We start from the raw sequence: 18,516 nt of genomic DNA on the forward strand, positions 1-18,516 counted from the left end.
GACGCAAGTTCCTTTTTTGTTTGTCCCGCGAAAAATATTTCTCCATTTTGATTCCCCCCTTCCAATTTGTGTGACGTGTCAGCTCCCGTTTTGCACTCTCGACTGGCTGGAAAACTTTCTAAATTATTTTCCGTCCGTCATTCTGATTTGATTTTTCTTTTTTGGTTATCCACTTAGAAATGCTTTTGACGAGGACAGGGTGGGTGCCGGCTCTGGTGGAGGACGAGGCCATCCGACAGGATATGCACGCCGTTTCCTCGCTGCTCAAAATGTATTTCCGCGAGCTGCCCAAGCCGCTGTGCACCATCCAGCTCTACGACCAGTTCGTCAACGCCGTCCAGGGACCTGATCATGTCAGAGTGGTTTGAATGTTCGAGGTAAGGAACCTGAAACCAATCGAATAATAAGACCCATCGATTTTTGTTCACCTACAGTACATTTCCGCTGTTTTTATATCTTTGATCCGAAAATAAATTCGCCATTGCGCAGGTGGTCCAGCAACTGCCGCCGCCTCATTTTCGCACGCTCGAGTACTTGACTCGACATGTGGCGCGGGTGGCAGAAAATAATGCCTCGACGGGCATGACGGCCAAGAATGTGGCCATTGTATGGGCGCCGAATTTGCTGCGTTGCAAAGAACTGGAATTTGGTGGCTTCCAACCGCAACTCGTCGGCCGGCGAGTCCAGCCAACTGACGAGTCCAGCCGAAGCAGCGGCCCGTCACCGCTGAGGGATGGCGAAGATTTTGCTGTGCGATTTGCCGGCGACGGCGGTGACGAGTCGATTCAAGACGGGTCGCTGTCCCGCTGTCACAACCGCTCCGTCTCTCACGACTCGTACTTCCGCCTGCTCATGACCAGCCAGACGGGCAGCATACAAGTCGATCCGCTGGACGAGGAGGGCGACGGTCCAGAAGCCAGCGCACGTCAGCCAGGACAGACAAAAGACGCCATTTACGCTGAGATCTCAAAATCCGGAACCAAAAGTAAATTTATCTCTCCTTTCCATTTATGATTTGATTTAAGGACGCCCACCACCAATCCCTGTCGGACGATGTTATAAAATATTTGAATGGCAAATGAAATTTCAGATTCGTAAGAGGAGACCACACGAACGCGGGGCTCGCCGTCCGCCGAGTCGCCAGGTCTCGAATTCCGTTACAACATGAACCTGACGGCGGTGGAAGACCCCCATTCCGGCAGCTCCAAGATGTCATTGATCTATCTGAGCCATCTGGACGACAGTGAATTGAATATTATGAACAGCCGGGAAATGCTGGCCGTATACAAGAAGCTGTCTGACGATTCCAGCCGTCCGATTATCGGCGTCGGCAGTGGGAGCAGCAGCAGCAACAACCACAGCGAGGACGGTAGCTATGTGAGGAGGGCGCGGCCGGCCAGTGTAGATGATAGCGTCATTGACGACTCGGCCAGGGTCAGTTATATTCATTAAGGTCATTGCGTCGCAGTCGGGGCGGCCATACTAACCTTAATCCGCGCGCCTATTGATTCGTGCAGGGAATGCCCATGAACGCGGAGCAGATTGACGGAAAAGGAAATTGGGCGGCCAGCAATCCTGCCTACGAGCTCTTTTACATTCAGGCCGAAGTGGACCACCACCGCCACCACAGGATGGATGCTGCTGCCGGCGGCGGACGCTCACCTTCGCCCGACAACACCGACGCCCAGATGCCGGACATGCCCCGCGAAGTGGCCATTGACGGAGACAATGATTCCCTCGTCAATGTAAATTTCTTCTTTATTTTTTTCGCCTTGATTGAAATTCGTTGTTTTAATCACCTTTTTCATCGCTGGCAACAGGTCACCACGGAAGATTACAGCTCGACGGAAGTGCCCGTGGGCTCGGATGATCGCGAGAGCTTCACTTTGCACGGCCTCAATGACGTTTACGAGAACGACAACGTGGCTGACAACAGGACGGCCGTCGTCGAAAGGTAAATTCTTCCTTCTCCTTTTACCGGAAACCAATTCAAAATTCCGTTACTTTTTTGTAGCCTTCGACGGACGACTAGTTCACCGGCGGCGGTGGTGGCGTCGGCTGGGGCTGCCTTCGAGAATTTCGCCGATAATCACGCCTTCGCCATGGTGAGAGTCTCTTCGAGCCAAGACGCCACCTGCGAAAACGTCATCGATCCAGCCATCGTTGACGAAGAAGAATACGAGCCCATCGAGCCGCCGGTGGACCAGCCTGCCGAACCGGTGGGCGTGTCTTACGAGAACGTGGATCAGGCCAAATACGAGAACATTGAGCAGCAGCAGCAGCAGCAGCACGAGGCGGAGATGACGGCCCAGTCCAATTACGAGAATCTCGTTCAGCCCAGCTACGAAAACATCGACGAAGGAGGCGCTTCCGTTGCGGATGTCGGAGGCGAAAACGACACGATTGACGTCGACGGTGGCGAGACGTACGAAAACGTCGTTCTCAGGGCCACAGCGTCCGGCAACAAGTCCCTGAAAGCCTTGGAGATCGTCAACGTCTACGAGGACGTGATCCCGCTGCCTCCCAGGACGGATGAATCGGAAGAATTCATTTACTATCAGGTGAAAGTGCTGCGCCAATCGATCCAGGAAGTCAACGAGCTTTTGCGTGAAGATCCGACGGTTCTTCAGATCGCCATCGCTGATCTCGGCGACTATCCCGTCAGAAACAACTCGATGACGTCGTCTCCCGTCAAGATCCGCAGCAGCCCTGCCAAGGAAGCGTCCGAATCGACTGCGACGACGCCCGTTTCTTTGCACGAGCGGAAGGATGGCAACAGAACACCCGCAGCTAAAGATTCTCCTTCCTCGTGTGACGCCAGGTTGTCGGCCTTTATCATCAAGGACATTGCCGTCGACGACGCTCCCAAAGCCACCCCGCTCAAAGGCGTCCGTCTCTCGCTGTCGCCCAAGTTGTCGTCGAGTGACGATTCCGACAAACAGGCGGAGTCGAGCCGCAACGTCAAGGAGCAACAGCCGCAGCAGTACCACCTACCTCTATCCGTCTCGCTTCCGAGTTTGCTCAATACGAACAACAAAATGGCGTCGCAAAAGCTGCAGACGTCGTCTTCGTTGGCGTCGCCGCTTCACGTGAACACGAGTCTACCTCCCACTTCCACGCCGCTCTACAATCTCCATCCGGAAAGCGAGTCGGTGTCGAGTAAGCGCCGCTTCGAGTCGCTTCGAGTCGGAAATCGGCCGCGATTTACTCCGCGAGCACCGAATCCGCAACGAAATTGAAAATTCCCGCCGATCGGAGAGCAATCTCCTCCAGTCGTCCGAGCCAACTTCGCCGGCCAGGCGTCTGTCGACATCAGAATCGTCGTCTTCGTTGAAATCCGGTCACGAGGGCAAACCTGACGAAGAAGAAATTCAAAAAATATTCAGCAAACGCCAACGGAAATTCAAAAAGCAAAATCCCGAATCGACGGAAGAATTGACTGTTGCCCTGCAAGATGAGGTGCTGCGAATCAAATCCGTCCAGGCTTCCGGCAAAGTCAAAGCTATCGACGTCCACGTTTCTAACAAAGGAGAGCTCAGGTTGTTGGCATTGTTACGCGGCAATTCGTTCGAGATCCACGTTGTGGATACCAAAGTCTCCAACAAAAATGACGCAACTAAAGTCGGGGCTCTGTCCATCCCCGGACATCGCACAGATGTACGAGCCCTTTGTTTCAGCTCGGACAAGATTGCATTGGCATCAGCCAGTGGCGAGTCATTGAAAATCTGGAACCGAGGCTCCCAGAATTGTATCCGAACAATGGCGTGTGATTACGCCCTGTCGATTCTCTTCGCCACTGGCGACCGCAACGTGATCGTCGCCACGAAGACGGGCAAGCTTCAAATCTTCGACATTGCAGCCGGACGACTGCTGGAAGAAATTCGAGCTCACGAGGGCGAAGCCTGGACTGTGGCCATGAGCCCAGATCTTCGAGGAATAGCCAGTGGAGGCGCCGACAAGAGCGTGAAATTTTGGCAATTTGAATTGGTGGTGGACAAGGCAGTGGAGGAAGAAGATGAGGACGGTCAGATGAGAGGACACGGCGGTAAAAGAATGAGTCTGACCCACACGAAGACGTTACAGTTGGAAGAAGATGTCCTTTGCGTTCGATTTAGCCCCGACCAACGTCTCATTGCGGTTTCTCTGCTCGATTCGACCGTGAAAATTTTCTTTGCCGACACGCTCAAATTCTTTTTGTCACTCTACGGTCACAAGTTCCCCGTTCTCTGTATGGATATTTCTTACGATTCCACTACCATCATCACCGGTGGTGCCGACCGCAACATCAAAATTTGGGGGTCAGTTGGGACACAACAGATGATCAGCGATCTTAAAAATTAATCCCTATTGAATTCTATTAATAGGTTGGACTTTGGCGATTGTCATCGGTCCATTTTCGCTCACGAGGACAGCATCCTGGGACTGCAGTTCGTCTCCAAGACGCATCTCTTTTTCTCCTGCGGCAAGGACGGCAAGCTGAAGCAGTGGGACGCGGACAATTTCGAGAACATCACCACCTTATCGGGTCATCACGGACAAGTGTGGACGCTGGCCGTTAGTGAGGATGGCAAGTACGTCAGCACGGCTGGACACGATCGCTCTATTCGTTTATGGGAGCGCACCCAGGAACCGCTGGTGCTCGAGGATGAACGCGAGACTCAGCGTGAAGCTGAAGCCGACCAGGTTTTTCTTTCTTTCTTTTTGGTCTTGTTTTCTTTCTTTTCCCCTCCCGATTTGCCGCTAGAAAAAACTTGCTCCCATTCCACTTGAATTATTCCAATTGGCGTTTGGGGGCAACCTTCATTTTACAAATCGGTTAATAATATTCGCAACATTCCCCCATAGCCTCGAGCCTTTCAAATTGCACGAACCATAGAAACATTCAATTCCGCCTCTTCTTCTTGAACAACAACAACAACAAAAAAAGAAAGAAAATAATTGAGACCGAGGAGTTATTTTTGGCCCCGCCGGCAAAGAGAAAGGCTGGGCCATTGCTCTCGTGTTTCTTGTGAAATAACAAACTACCATCATGATTTCGCCCCCTATTTTCATTGATTTGTATTCATTTGTCCTTTTGTTATTTTAATCTGCGATTTTGTCAGGCATTGGCTCTTGGCGAGGATCGGGTGATGCCCGGCATCAAGGCGGGCGAGGAAGCCTCCCTGCCCGGCCGCAAAACGGTGGAAACTGAACGGGCAGCCGAGAGGATCATGGAAGCTGTCGAAGTTCACAAGGAAGTCTCGCAGCAGTTGGCCGAGTACCGTGAAAAAATCGATCTTCATCAGCAATCCGGCCGGAATGCCAGTGAAGCTCCCGCCGCTCCTCAACTCCATCCGCTGATGGTGGCGTACGACACGACCGATCCCGACAGGTATTTGTTGAAGGTGTTGCGCCAGGTGAAATCCAGCGAAGTGGAGGAAGCCCTTCTGGTGCTGCCCTTCCATTACGTCGGCAGCCTGTTGTCCCTGCTGGATCAGTTGCTAGAAAAAGGCTGGGAAACGGAATTGGTGATGAGGATCCTGCTCTTCCTCGTTCGTCTCCACCACGGCCCCCTGTCCAACACTCCTTCCCTGCTGCCGATCCTGAACCGACTGCAAGGAGTGGCCCGAAAACGCGTGGATCAAGTCCGCGATCGCATCGGTTTCAACTTGGCTGGACTTCAGTACCTGCACCGAGAACTGGAAGAACGCGAGGCCGTACAGTTATTCGCCGACGCTTCCGACCGTGTCAAGCAGAAACGCAAGCAACGCCGCAACAAAGACAAAGCCAAACAAAGGGCCATTCTGACACTGTAAAATTATGGAAAAGAAATAATGACAGAAAAAAAGAGAAAATTTCAATAAAAAAAAGTTAATGAAATGAAAAGAAATCATTTTTGTAGGGAAAAGTAACAGAAAAAGAAGGGGATGGAAAACATTAGTCATTTTGGGTCGGTTGGTAAGAAAAAGGGGAAAATTCCCTTGGAAAGAAACGATAAATTTAAGGCAACAAAAAACTGTCACGAAGAAATGTGTCAGCGACTTGGGAAAGAAAAAATAAAGTTGGAAATGTTAACGACCCGGTTGACGACGTCTATCGTCTTGATCAAGTCAAGAAAAATTTTGTCGAGTGTAAAATAATTGAATTGTTTTGTGACGATTCATTTGTGTTTCTCTGTTGAAAAAGTAGCGTTGGTTGCTCATCATTTTCATCATTAATGTGACTGACGACATCAAACTTTGTTTGTGTTTAACGAAGTGTGTAGCCAGCAGAGAGAGAGGAGAGAAGATGTGGGTCTTTTGCAGGTACTAACTAGGAGAAAACGTCCCAGAGACTGGGGGATTGAGAAAATGAGGCGGCGTCGACTGACCTGTTGACCTACTGAGACTTGAAATATCAAAAGGCAACCAGGAGAAGAGTAGTGGACAGACGGGATTGTAGCCCCGGATGTCTGCCTGCGCACTGCCCTATGCTTGCCTTTAACTTACATTTTATATCTCCCTCCTCTCTATATATACCGTATCTTCCTTGGTTTACGAATTGTAGTAGAACAGCTACTTTAGTTTGTCTTTTTATCTTGTTCTAACCCCCTAAAAAAAAGAAACTCGAGGTCTTCTGCGTCGTCGTGTCTTCTCTTTCCTTCCTTTCTCCCCCGTTTTTTTTCCCCTTTATTTGGTTTCGTTTTGTTTTCTCGTATTATTATTATTCCCTCTCTTTTGAGACTCGTTTCTTCGAAGGTAAAGGTGATTGGAGTTGTGTACGGTACGGCATTCCCGGAAATGAGCACACACACCGGTTCTTCTCGCGCTGCTAATAGGAAAAAGAGCTAGGTCGATAGGTACCAACATATAACTTTGTCAATGTTTTATTTTCGTGTTCAGATAAATTGTCGAATCATCTTTTCCTTCATGTGAGAAAAACAAATAATAAATCTTGGCCAGCCGAGAGAAAACCTGGTGGACCCGATACCGAATCAACAGCACAAGGTGTTGTAGACACACCAGGTAGAAGACAAAGAAATCACCGCTACACACAAGAAGAGTTAAGCAGCGCGTGTATTATATACAAAGGTAAGGTTACTACTAACAACCCAGTGCCCGGTGTTTCGATCCTCTTATGCACATTCAAGTCAGTTAGTCCATATATATATTTTTTATTTTAACAACCTTCTTTTTTACTTTTTCGTTTCCATGTGTTTGTATATGCTGACCACACGGACCACCTGTCTTTCTAGCTCTTGGGTTGTGCGCCAGCGTGTTCCCCTTTTCTCTTCCATCTCCTTTTTATTCTCTCTCTATCTCTCTCTCTCTCTCTCTTCATTCTCCTTCTCGTAGTGTAGTGGTGGTTTTCTTTTTTTCCGAGTTTTTCGCCCATCCATTCGGGGGTCCGTCCTGTTGGTTGGCGTACGCGCCCCTTAAACTATCTCGTCGACGAGTACCGCTCTGCCGACACTCAGTCCACGTTGAGCCGTGGGGCACTTCACAACTCCCCACAACCGCTCCTCTCTTCTCGTTTCCTTCCTCTCGACAACAATGATCCGCGGTGCGTGCGTTCCAGTCACCACCCGCCCCCTTTGTTTTGTAAACAAAAGGAAACACACACACACAAAAAAAAGCGACTTTTGACTCGAATCAAACCTTTTCTCCAGAAAAAGTTCAAAACGTGTTGCGATCTATTGAAAGTTGCTCGGGTTTCTGAAGAACGTTTTGCCCATCGCCTTTCTGGGTGCGTTCAGCCGATTGATTGCAAATGGCTGGCTAATATGCTTCCCGAAATTCAAGCTGGTGTTCGCGCCAGTATAATTTCACCCTCTGAAGATGCCAAAGAAAAACTGCCCAAGCTCCGCACAGTTGTTATCGATCCCCACAACGAATCCTACTCGATGGAAATCCGCCTAGAACCGACAGGATCGCTTTCAATGGAAGATCTCAAACAAGCTTTCCAGCTGCTGGATATGGCAGTGGACATATCTGTGGCGGATTGCAGTCACAATACGGAGGACTTGGTGGGTCAAACCAGACGAAACGTCGGACAAATCGAGCAACTTTCCGAAGTATTTGGTCTTCTTTTCGCTTCCGGATGCATCTCTTATACTTTCCGTAAGCGGATCGTCATTGAATTGGCTGATTTGGAAAAGGAGATTGATGGACTGAGTGCCAAGCTTGCAGAATGGAATCAACGGTGGAAGGAAATCGAAGAAATGTCTCTTTTAGCGCTCTTCTCTCGCGGTTACCTTCTCCAGTTGGCCGATTTGATTGGCCGGAACAGAATAGCAGATGTCCTCTCAATCTTGAGAATTCTACTGCCTTCGGCGACAGTAAAAATGGAAACACTAGTCAATCAACTGATTCAAGAAGCCCCTCGCATCAGCGACACAACGGGTTGGCTGTCAACCCGGCTCAGCTGTTTCAAATTCTTCGCGATCTACACCGACTTATTGAAGCCGAGTTCCACGAGAGAATTCACGATCTCGCCCTCCCGGCATTCCTCATCTCTTACGGTCGAACGTTAAAGTCTCATTTTATCGACAAATCAGTCGTCATCTTAAACGTTTCCCGAGAACTACTAGTCGGAAGTGCCTTGGCCGCCTACATCTTACTGACTCGCCAATCATTAGAGCCCAACCGAATCCTTTTCGTGACGACAAACACGGACAAGCTGGAAGTCGAACGATTCATGAAACTTTGGTCTGTAGCTAATGTTGATGACGATGACGATGATGATGTGACTATGTTGATGACTCAGGCCGATTTACACGCATTGCTTAAGAGTACGTCATTGAACTTGTGATTCTCCTGAAGAACTTGCTAAAGGCGAATACATTTTGGTTAGCAATCATTTTGAATGCTTTATTTGTTTGTTTTGTTCCCTTTTTTCTAATTGTTTTTTTTGCCTCGTCATTCGGCCAAGGCAAAGATGATCTACTCTGTAGAACCTTGGCATCCGCCCAATCCCGATTTAATCCGTCCGCTATTCTCTAGAAAAAAGGTAAACATAGCTTCGTTTCCTTTTCCACAGTAAGTTTGAAAATTGGTTGATAGGTGGCGTGGCGACTAGTTTATGGTTGGTATTGAAATTTCTCTGATTATCGATTATCGCTATGCCTTTAGTGTTTTAGGTGATTCCAGGTTCTACTTTGGACATTTATTATTTAAGTCCGAATAGTCATTATTAAATTAAAAAAACATTTAGGTAAATTTCTGTGTCTAACAATTATAACTTATTTTATTTATTGGGTTCTACTGTCCAGTGCTGCAGTCCTAGTGACGGTAATACTTGTTTAAGGTTCTACTGTCCTATCTTACAAATTAATAGTAAAAATTTATTTTTCATTTTTGTTTGCTTGCTGTCTTAAAAAATAGGTTTTAATTAATTTGTTCCAGTGCGAAAACAATTGAAATTACGTCATTCTGGCCGCCGTTCTACTGTCTTCTGGTAGCAGTGGCGATAACCGTTTCAAACGCATTTTTTTATGTATTGTATTTTAGTGTCCATTGTCCTGGTTATGGTGACGGTAATACTGACCCTAGGTATACTGACTTTCACTTCACAATTAAATACAAAAAATATTGTAAAATTTTGTTTTTGTGTCCATTATTTTTGTAATTTTTTTGTAAAGATGTTGCGTTTTGTAGGTTTCAAGCGTGCCATTCTACTGTCATTGTAGTGCACATGATTAGCATTCTGGTTCATAATACGTAAGCAAAATGTCAAAAAATAATTTCAGATTTTAATTGAATAATTCAGCTTAAATTTCCATACGGATTACCGTCTTCGCTGGAATGTGAACTGCTGCTGCTGGAAGAATTAGAGTTCCGCTTACTTTATGGTGCGCTTTTATTCTCTTCTTGGCCGATGGGGAATTCAAAAGCAGCATTCGTGTAGCCAGTCTAAATAATTAATTGATTTTAAATGGAAGTTGTCGTACGAGGACTTAAATTTAAAACCAAATCAATTCGGAAGAGGACAGCGACATGGTTTTGTTAAAAGGATTAATCCCCAATAAGAGGTTTTTAAACAATACTTAAATTTTTAAATAAATTAAATTTATACAAGAGATCCACTCCGCACATGACTACAGAAAACTGACTGTGACTTCACGGGATTTTAAATGTACGTATTTGTTCAAAATTTTGCAGAGGAAATCGTCGAAATTGATGTAGAAATCATGGCAGGCAAACAATTAACTTTTTACAGTCCCCTCCATAAGTATGGGATCACCCCGCGCCGTTCCATAAGGCGGCGTGTATTTTTCATATGGGTTTTTCGGGTGGCAAAAATCGAAAAAATGACATAAATTTACCAAACTTAGGATTTATGTCATTTTACGTTTTTTCTATTGTCTGAATTTTTTTCAGATTTTTTCCCCTATTTTTTATGCCTAGAAAAGTGGCGCACAAAGTATCGGATCACTCCGACGGCGTCCGTGTTGTCTTATGGTGCAAATGGGCTTTTCATATTGCTTTTTATACATTTAATTTTTAAGAAGGAATTTTTATATTCAAACCCTTTTTACATTTCCCTTTTATAAATTAACTGTAAGATTTCCATTATGATCGGAACCATTTCCGAATTTTCCCAGATTTATTAATTTCCCCAGTTGCTAAAATAAGAGACTACAGAAGAGTTCATTTAGGGTTTGCAACCTCTATCGCCTGCCGTAGGCCGGAAAATTAGTGTCGTTTCTATACGCCCCTTAAGTAAAAAAGGAAGCAGAGCGCCAGTGGTGTATAGAAACGACACTAATTTTCCGGCCTACGCCAGCTGATAGAGGTTGTAAACCCTAAATGAACTCTTCTGCAGTCTCTTATTTCAGAAACTCGGGAAACGAATAAATCTGGGAAAATTCGAAAATAATTCATATCATCATGAAAAACTGACAGTAAATTTATGAAAGGGTATAGTATACACGGTTTGAAAATAAAAATTCCTTCTAGAAAATTAATTATATAAAAAGCAATATGAAAAGCCCATTTGCGCCATAAGACAACACGGCCGCCGTCGGAGTGATCCGATACTTTGTGCGCCACTTTTCTAGGCATAAAAAATAGGGGAAAAAATCTGAAAAAAATTCAGACAATAGAAAAAACGTAAAATGACATAAATCCCAAGTTTGGTGAATTTATGTCATTTTTCCGATTTTTGCCACCCGAAAAACCCACATGAAAAATACACGCCGCCTTATGGAACGGCGCGGGGTGATCCCATACTTATGGAGGGGACTGTATGATGTCAAAATTCTGTCATAATTGTGAAAAAAGAATTCACAGAGGGTTTCAACATGGTGTGAAATAAAAGACCGAACATATTTCACAAGCAATTAACAGATAGGCTTCACAACAATAAATTTTTGAAAACAAGATAACGACACAAAACAAAAGGTATCAACATAAGACTTGGCTAACGTCCGAAGTTGCCAAATCAATTAAAGCGAAGAAAAAAATTGGACACGAACTGGGTAATCGTTTCTGCATGGCGGCTTATGGAGTTTCGCCGGTGTGATTAGGACTATTAGTATTATGTTTCCCATTTCAGTCGTCTTCAGTAGTTTCTTTTCAAAATTCGATAACTAAATTCCTTAGTTATCAGGTAATCTTTTATAAGTTTTATTTCCCATCGATGGTCATTGTAGTTTTTTTTTTATTATTTTTTTTGTAAACGTCCTACGTCCCTACTGTGTTTTTAAAAAAATATCGCCATTTCCTGTCTCAAGGGAAGAATGGAAAGAAGAGACGAAGGAATAAACTAAGAGAAGACAAAGGGGTGCGTGTTCTCTTTTCTCGGGGCAGGATATAGTCTTTGAAAACAAAAGGCCTTTTTCTTAAAATTTAATTAAAAAGCCGCCATGTTGAAACGATTACCCAGTTCGTGTCCAATTTTTTCTTCGCTTTAATTGACTTGGCAACTTTGGACGTTAGCAAAGTCTATCCTATTTTTTACAAACTGCGCCCAGCTCGCGTGTATTACTCTTGACCGGTAGGTGTCGTATCCACTCCACCCTCTCTCTGTAGACGAAGGCCTCACGGCAGTCTAGCGTACGCTTCTCAGGCGCGAGGTTCTCCTCTATGTGTGCAAAGAACGAAGCGGACACACAGTTCACTCGTTATCAAATATAAGCGAGGAATCCAGATCTAATGGAAATAAGTTTAACACATGATTCTACTAGTTACAGAATGTCGAACGTGACTCATCACCATCATCCTCTTATTGCCCTTCAATCCCTGTAAAGAAACGTGAAGAATTGAGTGAGGAAGATGCGCAACATCAAGCTATGAGTAGTCAATCTGATCAAATTTAAGAAGACGATGATCTTATGGTGATGTTGGAACATTCGACGAATTTCACTCAGTCTGGTATATCCCTTGATCAACATCAATCCAAACCTGTCGTGGAGCCGATTCCGACAAAACCAATACCGTAACAAAAACGACTAATAATTGTGTGTTAATATTTGCATGTTAAATTCATATGTTGAGATGTCCAATAATTTTGTGTTTTACTTCCAGATATTACTGCTGCTCTTCGCATTTCGTGGAAATTCCCTGAATCAAATCATGCGAAAATCGCTTCTTGCCGTGTTTTTATGTTGATTGAAAATAAGAACCGTTCTGTCAATAACGAACAAAATTGGTTTCCAATCGGCGGTGACACCTCTAGAATGTCGTGCACTATTTCTTTGGTAAACATATTTAAAAGAGCTTTGATTTAACTTAAGCCATTTTATTCTCACAGATGAGACAATTTTTTCCCTGTTTTGACGAAATTTCGTCTATTTTTTAATAAATGAAAAATTTAAATTAAGAACTTATCCTGTTTATTTATAATTTGGTTGCGGCATGAAAGCCGAACCAAAGCCGAATTAATTAAATAAATTAAATAAATTAATTAAATTAAGAAATTATCCTGTTTATCTTTGCGGCATGAAAGCCAAACCAAAGCCAAACATACTGAAAAACTGAAAAATGTAGGGGGGGGGGGGCAGTGGAACGCTGAGGGAAAAACTGAAAAATTTCTGTCCCGGCCCTTCCCGCCCTGCCACTGGTCATCCCAGGAATTAAAAAAAGAAAAAAAATGTAATAAAATTAAATAAAAAAACATTCTTACCTAAGGGCTGTGGCAGTCACAAATACACTCCATGCAAACGCGATGACAATTGCACACACATGCACATCCGCAACTGTCACATTTCTTAGCGGGAACCAAAAAAAAAGTTAAAACAAATAAACTCGAAAAAAAGTATAAAAACTTACACATTATTGGAGTCTTGCTTTGGTCAGGGGGTTTGGCAGCTTCATCATCCACCTCTTGTTGTTGTTGTGGCTCGGGAGCTTCCTCTTCATCTTCAGGCACGTTCAGTTGAACAAGAATTTCAACTTGTGGCTGTGGTCCTTGCTCTTCAATTGCACGTAGGACAGCATTAAAGATGACGCCAAAATTCAGCCTCAAGCCTCTTATCCCTCTCTTGTTGGACCTTCTACGTGGCATCTGAAAAAAAAATTAAAGTACAGTAATTATTTAAGTACGAACAAATTTGACATTATAACATAACTAACTATCTACTATTATAACTACATTGACAGGATCACAGGAAGGACGCCACGCGAAAACAGCGTGTGGTGGTGATGGTAAGGAGGGGTAAGAAAGGAGAGAAAGAGAAAGGAAAACACAAAAGGTACAAAAACAAACAAACAAAATCAACAGAAATGCAAACAAACAAAACTCACCTTAAATGCGTGAATGATTGTGTTTCAATTTATAGAACGTTAAAACGCAAAGGCGTGTCTGAGCACAAGAGCAAATCAAATCAATTAAATCAAATTGCAGTAAAAATTTCAAAGTATGATGACGTCTGCACAAAGGTTGTACGTAGGTGCCAAATTTAAGAATTAAGAATTAAATTACATAAGCTGATGAGATTATAAGTGGGGCTCGGCAGCTTCTATCCCATCTTGCTGCGGCAGGTTCAGCTCAACCGAAACTACAATTTGGGGTTGAGTGGGTTCGATGTCATCTTGTGGTTGGCCAATGAGCTGTTGGGCGGCTTGAAAAATGAGTCAAAAATTAATCCTCAGGCCTCTCAGGCTCCTCTTGTTACACCGCCTGTGTGGCATCTGAAAAAAAAAATTAAAGTACAGTTATGATTTAAGACCGGTTTACAAATTTTACATTATAACTAACTAAATCTACTATTATAACTACATTGACTATTTGACTAACTATTATGACAGGATCACAGGAAGGACGCATTCAGAAACCAGCATGTGGTAAAACTAAAGAGAGGTAAGAAAGGAGAGAAGGAGAAAGGAAAACACAAAAGGTACAAAAAAAACAACAACAGAAATGAAAACAAACAAAACTCACCCTATTATTGTGAATGTTTGTGTTTGAATTTACAGATTGGTTAAAGGCAAAGGCGTGCGTGTGCACGTGAGCAAATCAAATCATTTGTGATGTTTTGTTAACGATAATGCATAGGGTCTATGGGAAAATCGTTGACCATGTCAACAAGTTCTAATTCTTCTATGATCGAATAGTTGTTATGATGTTCTGGGTCATCGCGCTGTCGCTTGTCTCTTATTGGAGTTTCTAAACAAGAGAAAACGACACGGACCTTTGGACGGACCTGTCTCCTAAGTTCACTCGGCTTAAGCGCAGTAAATCCAACAATTGTGCATTTAGAACAGCTGTTCTTCCCAGAGTGATATTTTACCCCAGAAACAAAAGCTCCGGCAGGAGAATCGCAGACAAAAATAATACCTGTAAGGCTGTTACATTGAAAAGGCGTTCACAATGGAAAAATCCATGTTCTAAAACATGTTTAACATCGTTCACAAATGCCCTCAAAAATGTATTTGGACCTCCTGTAGGGTTTTCTAGACCAAAGTAAATGCCAATGATGAAATGATATTTTTCTAAGCCGTCAATCCCACGGATAATTCCCAAAATAATCCACAACTGTTTTGAGGTGCTATTACTAAATATGGGGAGCCCGTCAACGTTAATCAGGATTTCAATTTCAATTGAAATTGCATTGCGGATTCTTGGAAGACATTTTTTTATCAATTGCACCCTTCAGACCATTCAATAAATCTTAGTGATAATATTTACCTGGATGCATTGGGATTAAAGAAACGTTTCTTTTTTTTAGCAATGAGCGGGCATCAACAGGGAGATCGGAATGGCACGGATGGGATTTTTAAACAGATAATAGTTTGTTAATATGTACACGGGGAACCCCACAACTATAACAGCCCATGACGTTAATTGATCTTTTAACGAGTGTGGGGGTTGTTCTTTAATTTCAATAGCTATCAATGAATCATCAATGTAATCAAAATCCTCATTTGGTTCAGGATCACTCTCGCTCAAAGTTAAATCACGGTTGTTAACATCATTAAGGGAAAAGTCTACATGATTAGGTTCGTCTACATTATCACCATCAACATCATGAAATGATTCACATTCTACGAAAGGGAAATCATTTAAAACGAGTCCATTCTCCTCAGGTTCATAAATACTGTTGATGTCACGATCAACTTCCAATCCAAACCTCCACGTTTTGATTTGCCTCCCGACGCATTCTCCTTATGTGAGTCGAGAGATGTGAATCGAGAATAACAAAATAGAACATTGTGCTATTGTGGCTTCTTGATGCACTTGCCAGTGAAGCCCATTCCGTCACAAAACGTTTGAATATGTATCAACATATTTTTGTCACTAGATTTCGTGTTATTTTTTCCGTTGAAAAATACTGTTTCGACTCTTGTGCCAAAATGGAGGGATTGTGGGCACACAAATTTCGGATGATTTAAATAAATTTTTAGAATGTGATGGTAATTTAATCGAAAAGTTTCAAATACGCTCATAACACTTTTAACCTCCGGAAACAAATAAGTTGGATCAAAGTCACTGTTTTGAAATCGATACTCTATGTATTTGCTGGTTTCTTCCATCAAGGAACGCGTAAAGTTTTTAACAAATAACACCATTTCGTTATTCACACAGTTGGGAACATTTTCTTTAGCACGCAACGCAAATATTATGCGAGACATTTCTGATTTCAACTTGTTCTTCAATTCATTTAAAACACTTGTTTTTTAAAGGGCATTGATGTCATTGAGAGCAACATTAAGTTCTTCAGCATCGTCTTGATTCACGACGGAGTTTGACTGGTCTACAGAGCTAGATTCTTCTACTGAATTCGATTGCACGACGGAACTGCTGACTGTTGAAGTATTAAAATTTGTGAGATCAGTGTTTTCGAATATATGCTGCTCTCTAAGATGTCGAATGAAGCTCAAGACGCCTTTCAATTCCGTGTAGCAATCTCCTTGAACGCACTTTAAAACCGTTGGCAAAGTGCCGTACGAGTTGTGCTGTCTAATGAGATGCTCTCAGTTGAGCAATAGATGTGTAATCCAAACTTAGACAAACGGGAAATTTTATTTCTCTCATTGTTGTGACTTGTCTGGATTGCTGCTAAAGGATTTAATAACGGTTGGATAGTGGAATTACATTAGCTGTAAAGAGATAAGCTACCTGACAAAGGAAATTATTTTTTCTGAACCGATTCACTGTTCCTTTGACGATTGAATTTTTTTAGTCTTTTAAAAAGCAATGCCTTAAAAAACTTAGAATTATTTTCTAGTAGGCGTCATTCATCTATTGTAGTGAGAAAAAACACGCCGAATAGTAAATACTTTATTACACCCCTATTTCTAATGTTATTATTTCAAGTCGGGTCCCCAAGCGGGTTGGGACTTTCGCAAATATGTGAGTTACAAAAGTGCTGTCACTTCGTAAGCTTGTCTCAAGTTAGCTTTCCATCTTTTTTTTTGAAATATGCCACTTTGTGCGTTTTAAAAAGGCTTTTTTGAGGAAGTTATCCTTTCTTCAATTTCAAAGTACGTTATTTGTAGTTCCCTCCAGGAACTTATAAATAAAGCTGCCGTTGCATTCTCATTAACTGGGCCTTGCCAATTAGTCAACGAACGAGGAACCGTTATCGACTCTGATGAGGTCTTAATGTTTTTACAATCCACCAGCAAAGTTTCGTTTTATGTCCAAGAAAAAAAGGTGTCTAATCGAGTCAACCATATGAGTTGTGGCTCTCCAGTCACTAGTGATGACGTGAAAATTGTTAATTCTGTCGTGGTTCAAGAAGGTGATACGCCTCGAAAGACTCCAGACAATGACAGATGTGTCACTACAAACTAAATAATTGCAACTATTTCTTCTGATCAAGAAAGTGTCGAAGTTCTTTAACCGGAAACTGAGGATAACATTTCGTCTGACCCGGAAGACTCATCAACTCTTTGTTGGAAGCGGACATTCAGCCATCTAGCGGTCAACAGACAACTCCATCCATATATGAAAGGAGGAGGCTGTTTAGCCTCACCCGAGGCTTCTCTATGAAGCGTCTCTCTGTCTCGAAGCAACCACGTTGATTGTGATCAACCCTCGTTTATATTCACTGCAATTCTTAGGTAAATGTCGAGAAGTTTATCACTTATTATTTACTTGTATGCAACGCACATGTACACAAATACAGACCTCTATAAGAGGAATCAGAAACCCCAAGTAATACTGTCGTATTCATTCTAACAGGTTATGGGCCCAGCACCAGCCTTACAGAAAAGACAATTACTATGGAAGGAAATTTGACTCTTGACGCCATCAGGCACATAAAACGATTTGATGGGACACTATTCCAAAACTGGAAACATTCCATGGAAATTATGTTTGAATTCAAAGACATCAAAGAGATTGTCGAGGTAAGCCCAATTACCACTAAGTCAAAAGCCAAATTTTGTCAGTCGCAGACTTAACCATTCCTCCTATCATCCCACAGGGAGAACTATGTCCTGAACCAGCCTACCGAGAAATTGAAAATGAAAGAGTGTGCACTAACGAGGATGAAATTTATACATGGCGTAAGAGAGACTGTTATGCCAGACTGTTAATATTCAACAGCACAGATGAAGTTCGACAAAAAGCTCTGTTCAACTGCAGAACATCCCATGAGATGTGGGGTAGACTGAACACCCAATACTTGCAGAGGGCTGCAGATAACAAACACCTGTTACACAGAGAATTCTTGAATCTCAGGTAGAATATCTTCAGTTAAGCTATAACGAAATTATGATTTCAACCTTTACTTCTATTAATTTACAGTTATGTCGATGGTGACGACATCATGAACCATGTAACGGCTCTAGAATCTATGGCAGCACAACTCAATGACCTTGGCGTCAGTGTGACCGATCATGACATCATAACAAAAATTGTTTGTAGTCTACCAACGCGTTTCGACAACCTTGTATCATCATGGGATGGAATGCAGGATCAAGAGAAAACACTAGATGCCCTTCGAGCACGCCTAGTCTCAGAGGAACGGAAATTTACTCTTCGAAAAGCACAAGCCAGCGGATCGAGCACAGAAACTGCAACTGGATCACCCAACACCGCATTTTTTGGTCAAGGGATGAGCAATCACGGACGCTCACGACCAGATATCAAATACGGAAGAGGTGGAGG

At 43.3% G+C, this 18,516-nt stretch overlaps 3 protein-coding genes and 2 long non-coding RNA genes across 7 annotated transcripts; all 5 read left to right on the top strand.

The window, feature by feature from the left end:
- Positions 1–76: 76 nt before the first annotated feature.
- LOC124311830 lies at positions 77–3,239 on the top strand. Its single transcript, XM_046776195.1, has 6 exons — positions 77–377; positions 490–985; positions 1,091–1,434; positions 1,518–1,745; positions 1,821–1,954; positions 2,015–3,239. The coding sequence occupies exons 3-6, from the start codon at positions 1,165–1,167 to the stop codon at positions 3,237–3,239; spliced, it is 1,857 nt and encodes a 618-aa protein (XP_046632151.1). The 5' UTR covers positions 77–377; positions 490–985; positions 1,091–1,164.
- LOC124311833 (WD repeat-containing protein 3-like) lies at positions 3,236–5,854 on the top strand. Its single transcript, XM_046776201.1, has 3 exons — positions 3,236–4,298; positions 4,365–4,683; positions 5,103–5,854. The coding sequence occupies exons 1-3, from the start codon at positions 3,760–3,762 to the stop codon at positions 5,793–5,795; spliced, it is 1,551 nt and encodes a 516-aa protein (XP_046632157.1). The 5' UTR covers positions 3,236–3,759; the 3' UTR covers positions 5,796–5,854.
- An 81-nt stretch (positions 5,855–5,935) lies between these two features.
- LOC124311838 lies at positions 5,936–9,539 on the top strand. 3 transcript variants are annotated; one of them, XR_006910240.1, is made up of 3 exons: positions 5,936–7,049; positions 7,214–8,806; positions 8,890–9,539. XR_006910240.1 is itself a non-coding variant. In XM_046776212.1 (2 exons), the coding sequence occupies exon 2, from the start codon at positions 7,742–7,744 to the stop codon at positions 8,489–8,491; it is 750 nt and encodes a 249-aa protein (XP_046632168.1). In that variant the 5' UTR covers positions 5,936–7,049; positions 7,214–7,741; the 3' UTR covers positions 8,492–8,815. The 3 variants fall into 3 exon arrangements, 1 of the variants encoding a protein (XP_046632168.1); XR_006910241.1 differs by having other exon boundaries at positions 8,896–9,539; XM_046776212.1 differs by lacking the exon at positions 8,890–9,539 and having other exon boundaries at positions 7,214–8,815.
- A 2,465-nt stretch (positions 9,540–12,004) lies between these two features.
- Positions 12,005–12,605, top strand: LOC124311853. The gene is made up of 2 exons (XR_006910273.1): positions 12,005–12,418; positions 12,486–12,605. It is a non-coding gene; the product is annotated as an uncharacterized LOC124311853 (long non-coding RNA).
- A 4,697-nt stretch (positions 12,606–17,302) lies between these two features.
- On the top strand, positions 17,303–17,855 carry LOC124311858. The gene is made up of 3 exons (XR_006910277.1): positions 17,303–17,465; positions 17,587–17,753; positions 17,831–17,855. It is a non-coding gene; the product is annotated as an uncharacterized LOC124311858 (long non-coding RNA).
- Positions 17,856–18,516: the final 661 nt, after the last annotated feature.

The sequence above is a fragment of the Daphnia pulicaria genome, chromosome 8 (assembly GCF_021234035.1).
Source record: "Daphnia pulicaria isolate SC F1-1A chromosome 8, SC_F0-13Bv2, whole genome shotgun sequence".
Classification (NCBI taxonomy): Eukaryota; Metazoa; Arthropoda; class Branchiopoda; order Diplostraca; family Daphniidae; genus Daphnia; species Daphnia pulicaria.

Excerpts from the sequence above, each read along its gene's own strand:
- LOC124311838 (XM_046776212.1), top strand. The coding sequence starts at position 7,742 with ATGCTTCCCGAAATTCAAGCTGGTGTTCGCGCCAGTATAATTTCACCC.
- LOC124311830 (XM_046776195.1), top strand. The coding sequence starts at position 1,165 with ATGAACCTGACGGCGGTGGAAGACCCCCATTCCGGCAGCTCCAAGATG. Across the intron at positions 1,435-1,517 it reads TCATTGACGACTCGGCCAGG|GGAATGCCCATGAACGCGGA; the intron begins GTCAGTTATATT and ends TGATTCGTGCAG. Across the intron at positions 1,955-2,014 it reads AGGACGGCCGTCGTCGAAAG|CCTTCGACGGACGACTAGTT; the intron begins GTAAATTCTTCC and ends ACTTTTTTGTAG.
- LOC124311833 (XM_046776201.1), top strand. The coding sequence starts at position 3,760 with ATGGCGTGTGATTACGCCCTGTCGATTCTCTTCGCCACTGGCGACCGC. Across the intron at positions 4,299-4,364 it reads CGCAACATCAAAATTTGGGG|GTTGGACTTTGGCGATTGTC; the intron begins GTCAGTTGGGAC and ends TTCTATTAATAG. Across the intron at positions 4,684-5,102 it reads GTGAAGCTGAAGCCGACCAG|GCATTGGCTCTTGGCGAGGA; the intron begins GTTTTTCTTTCT and ends CGATTTTGTCAG.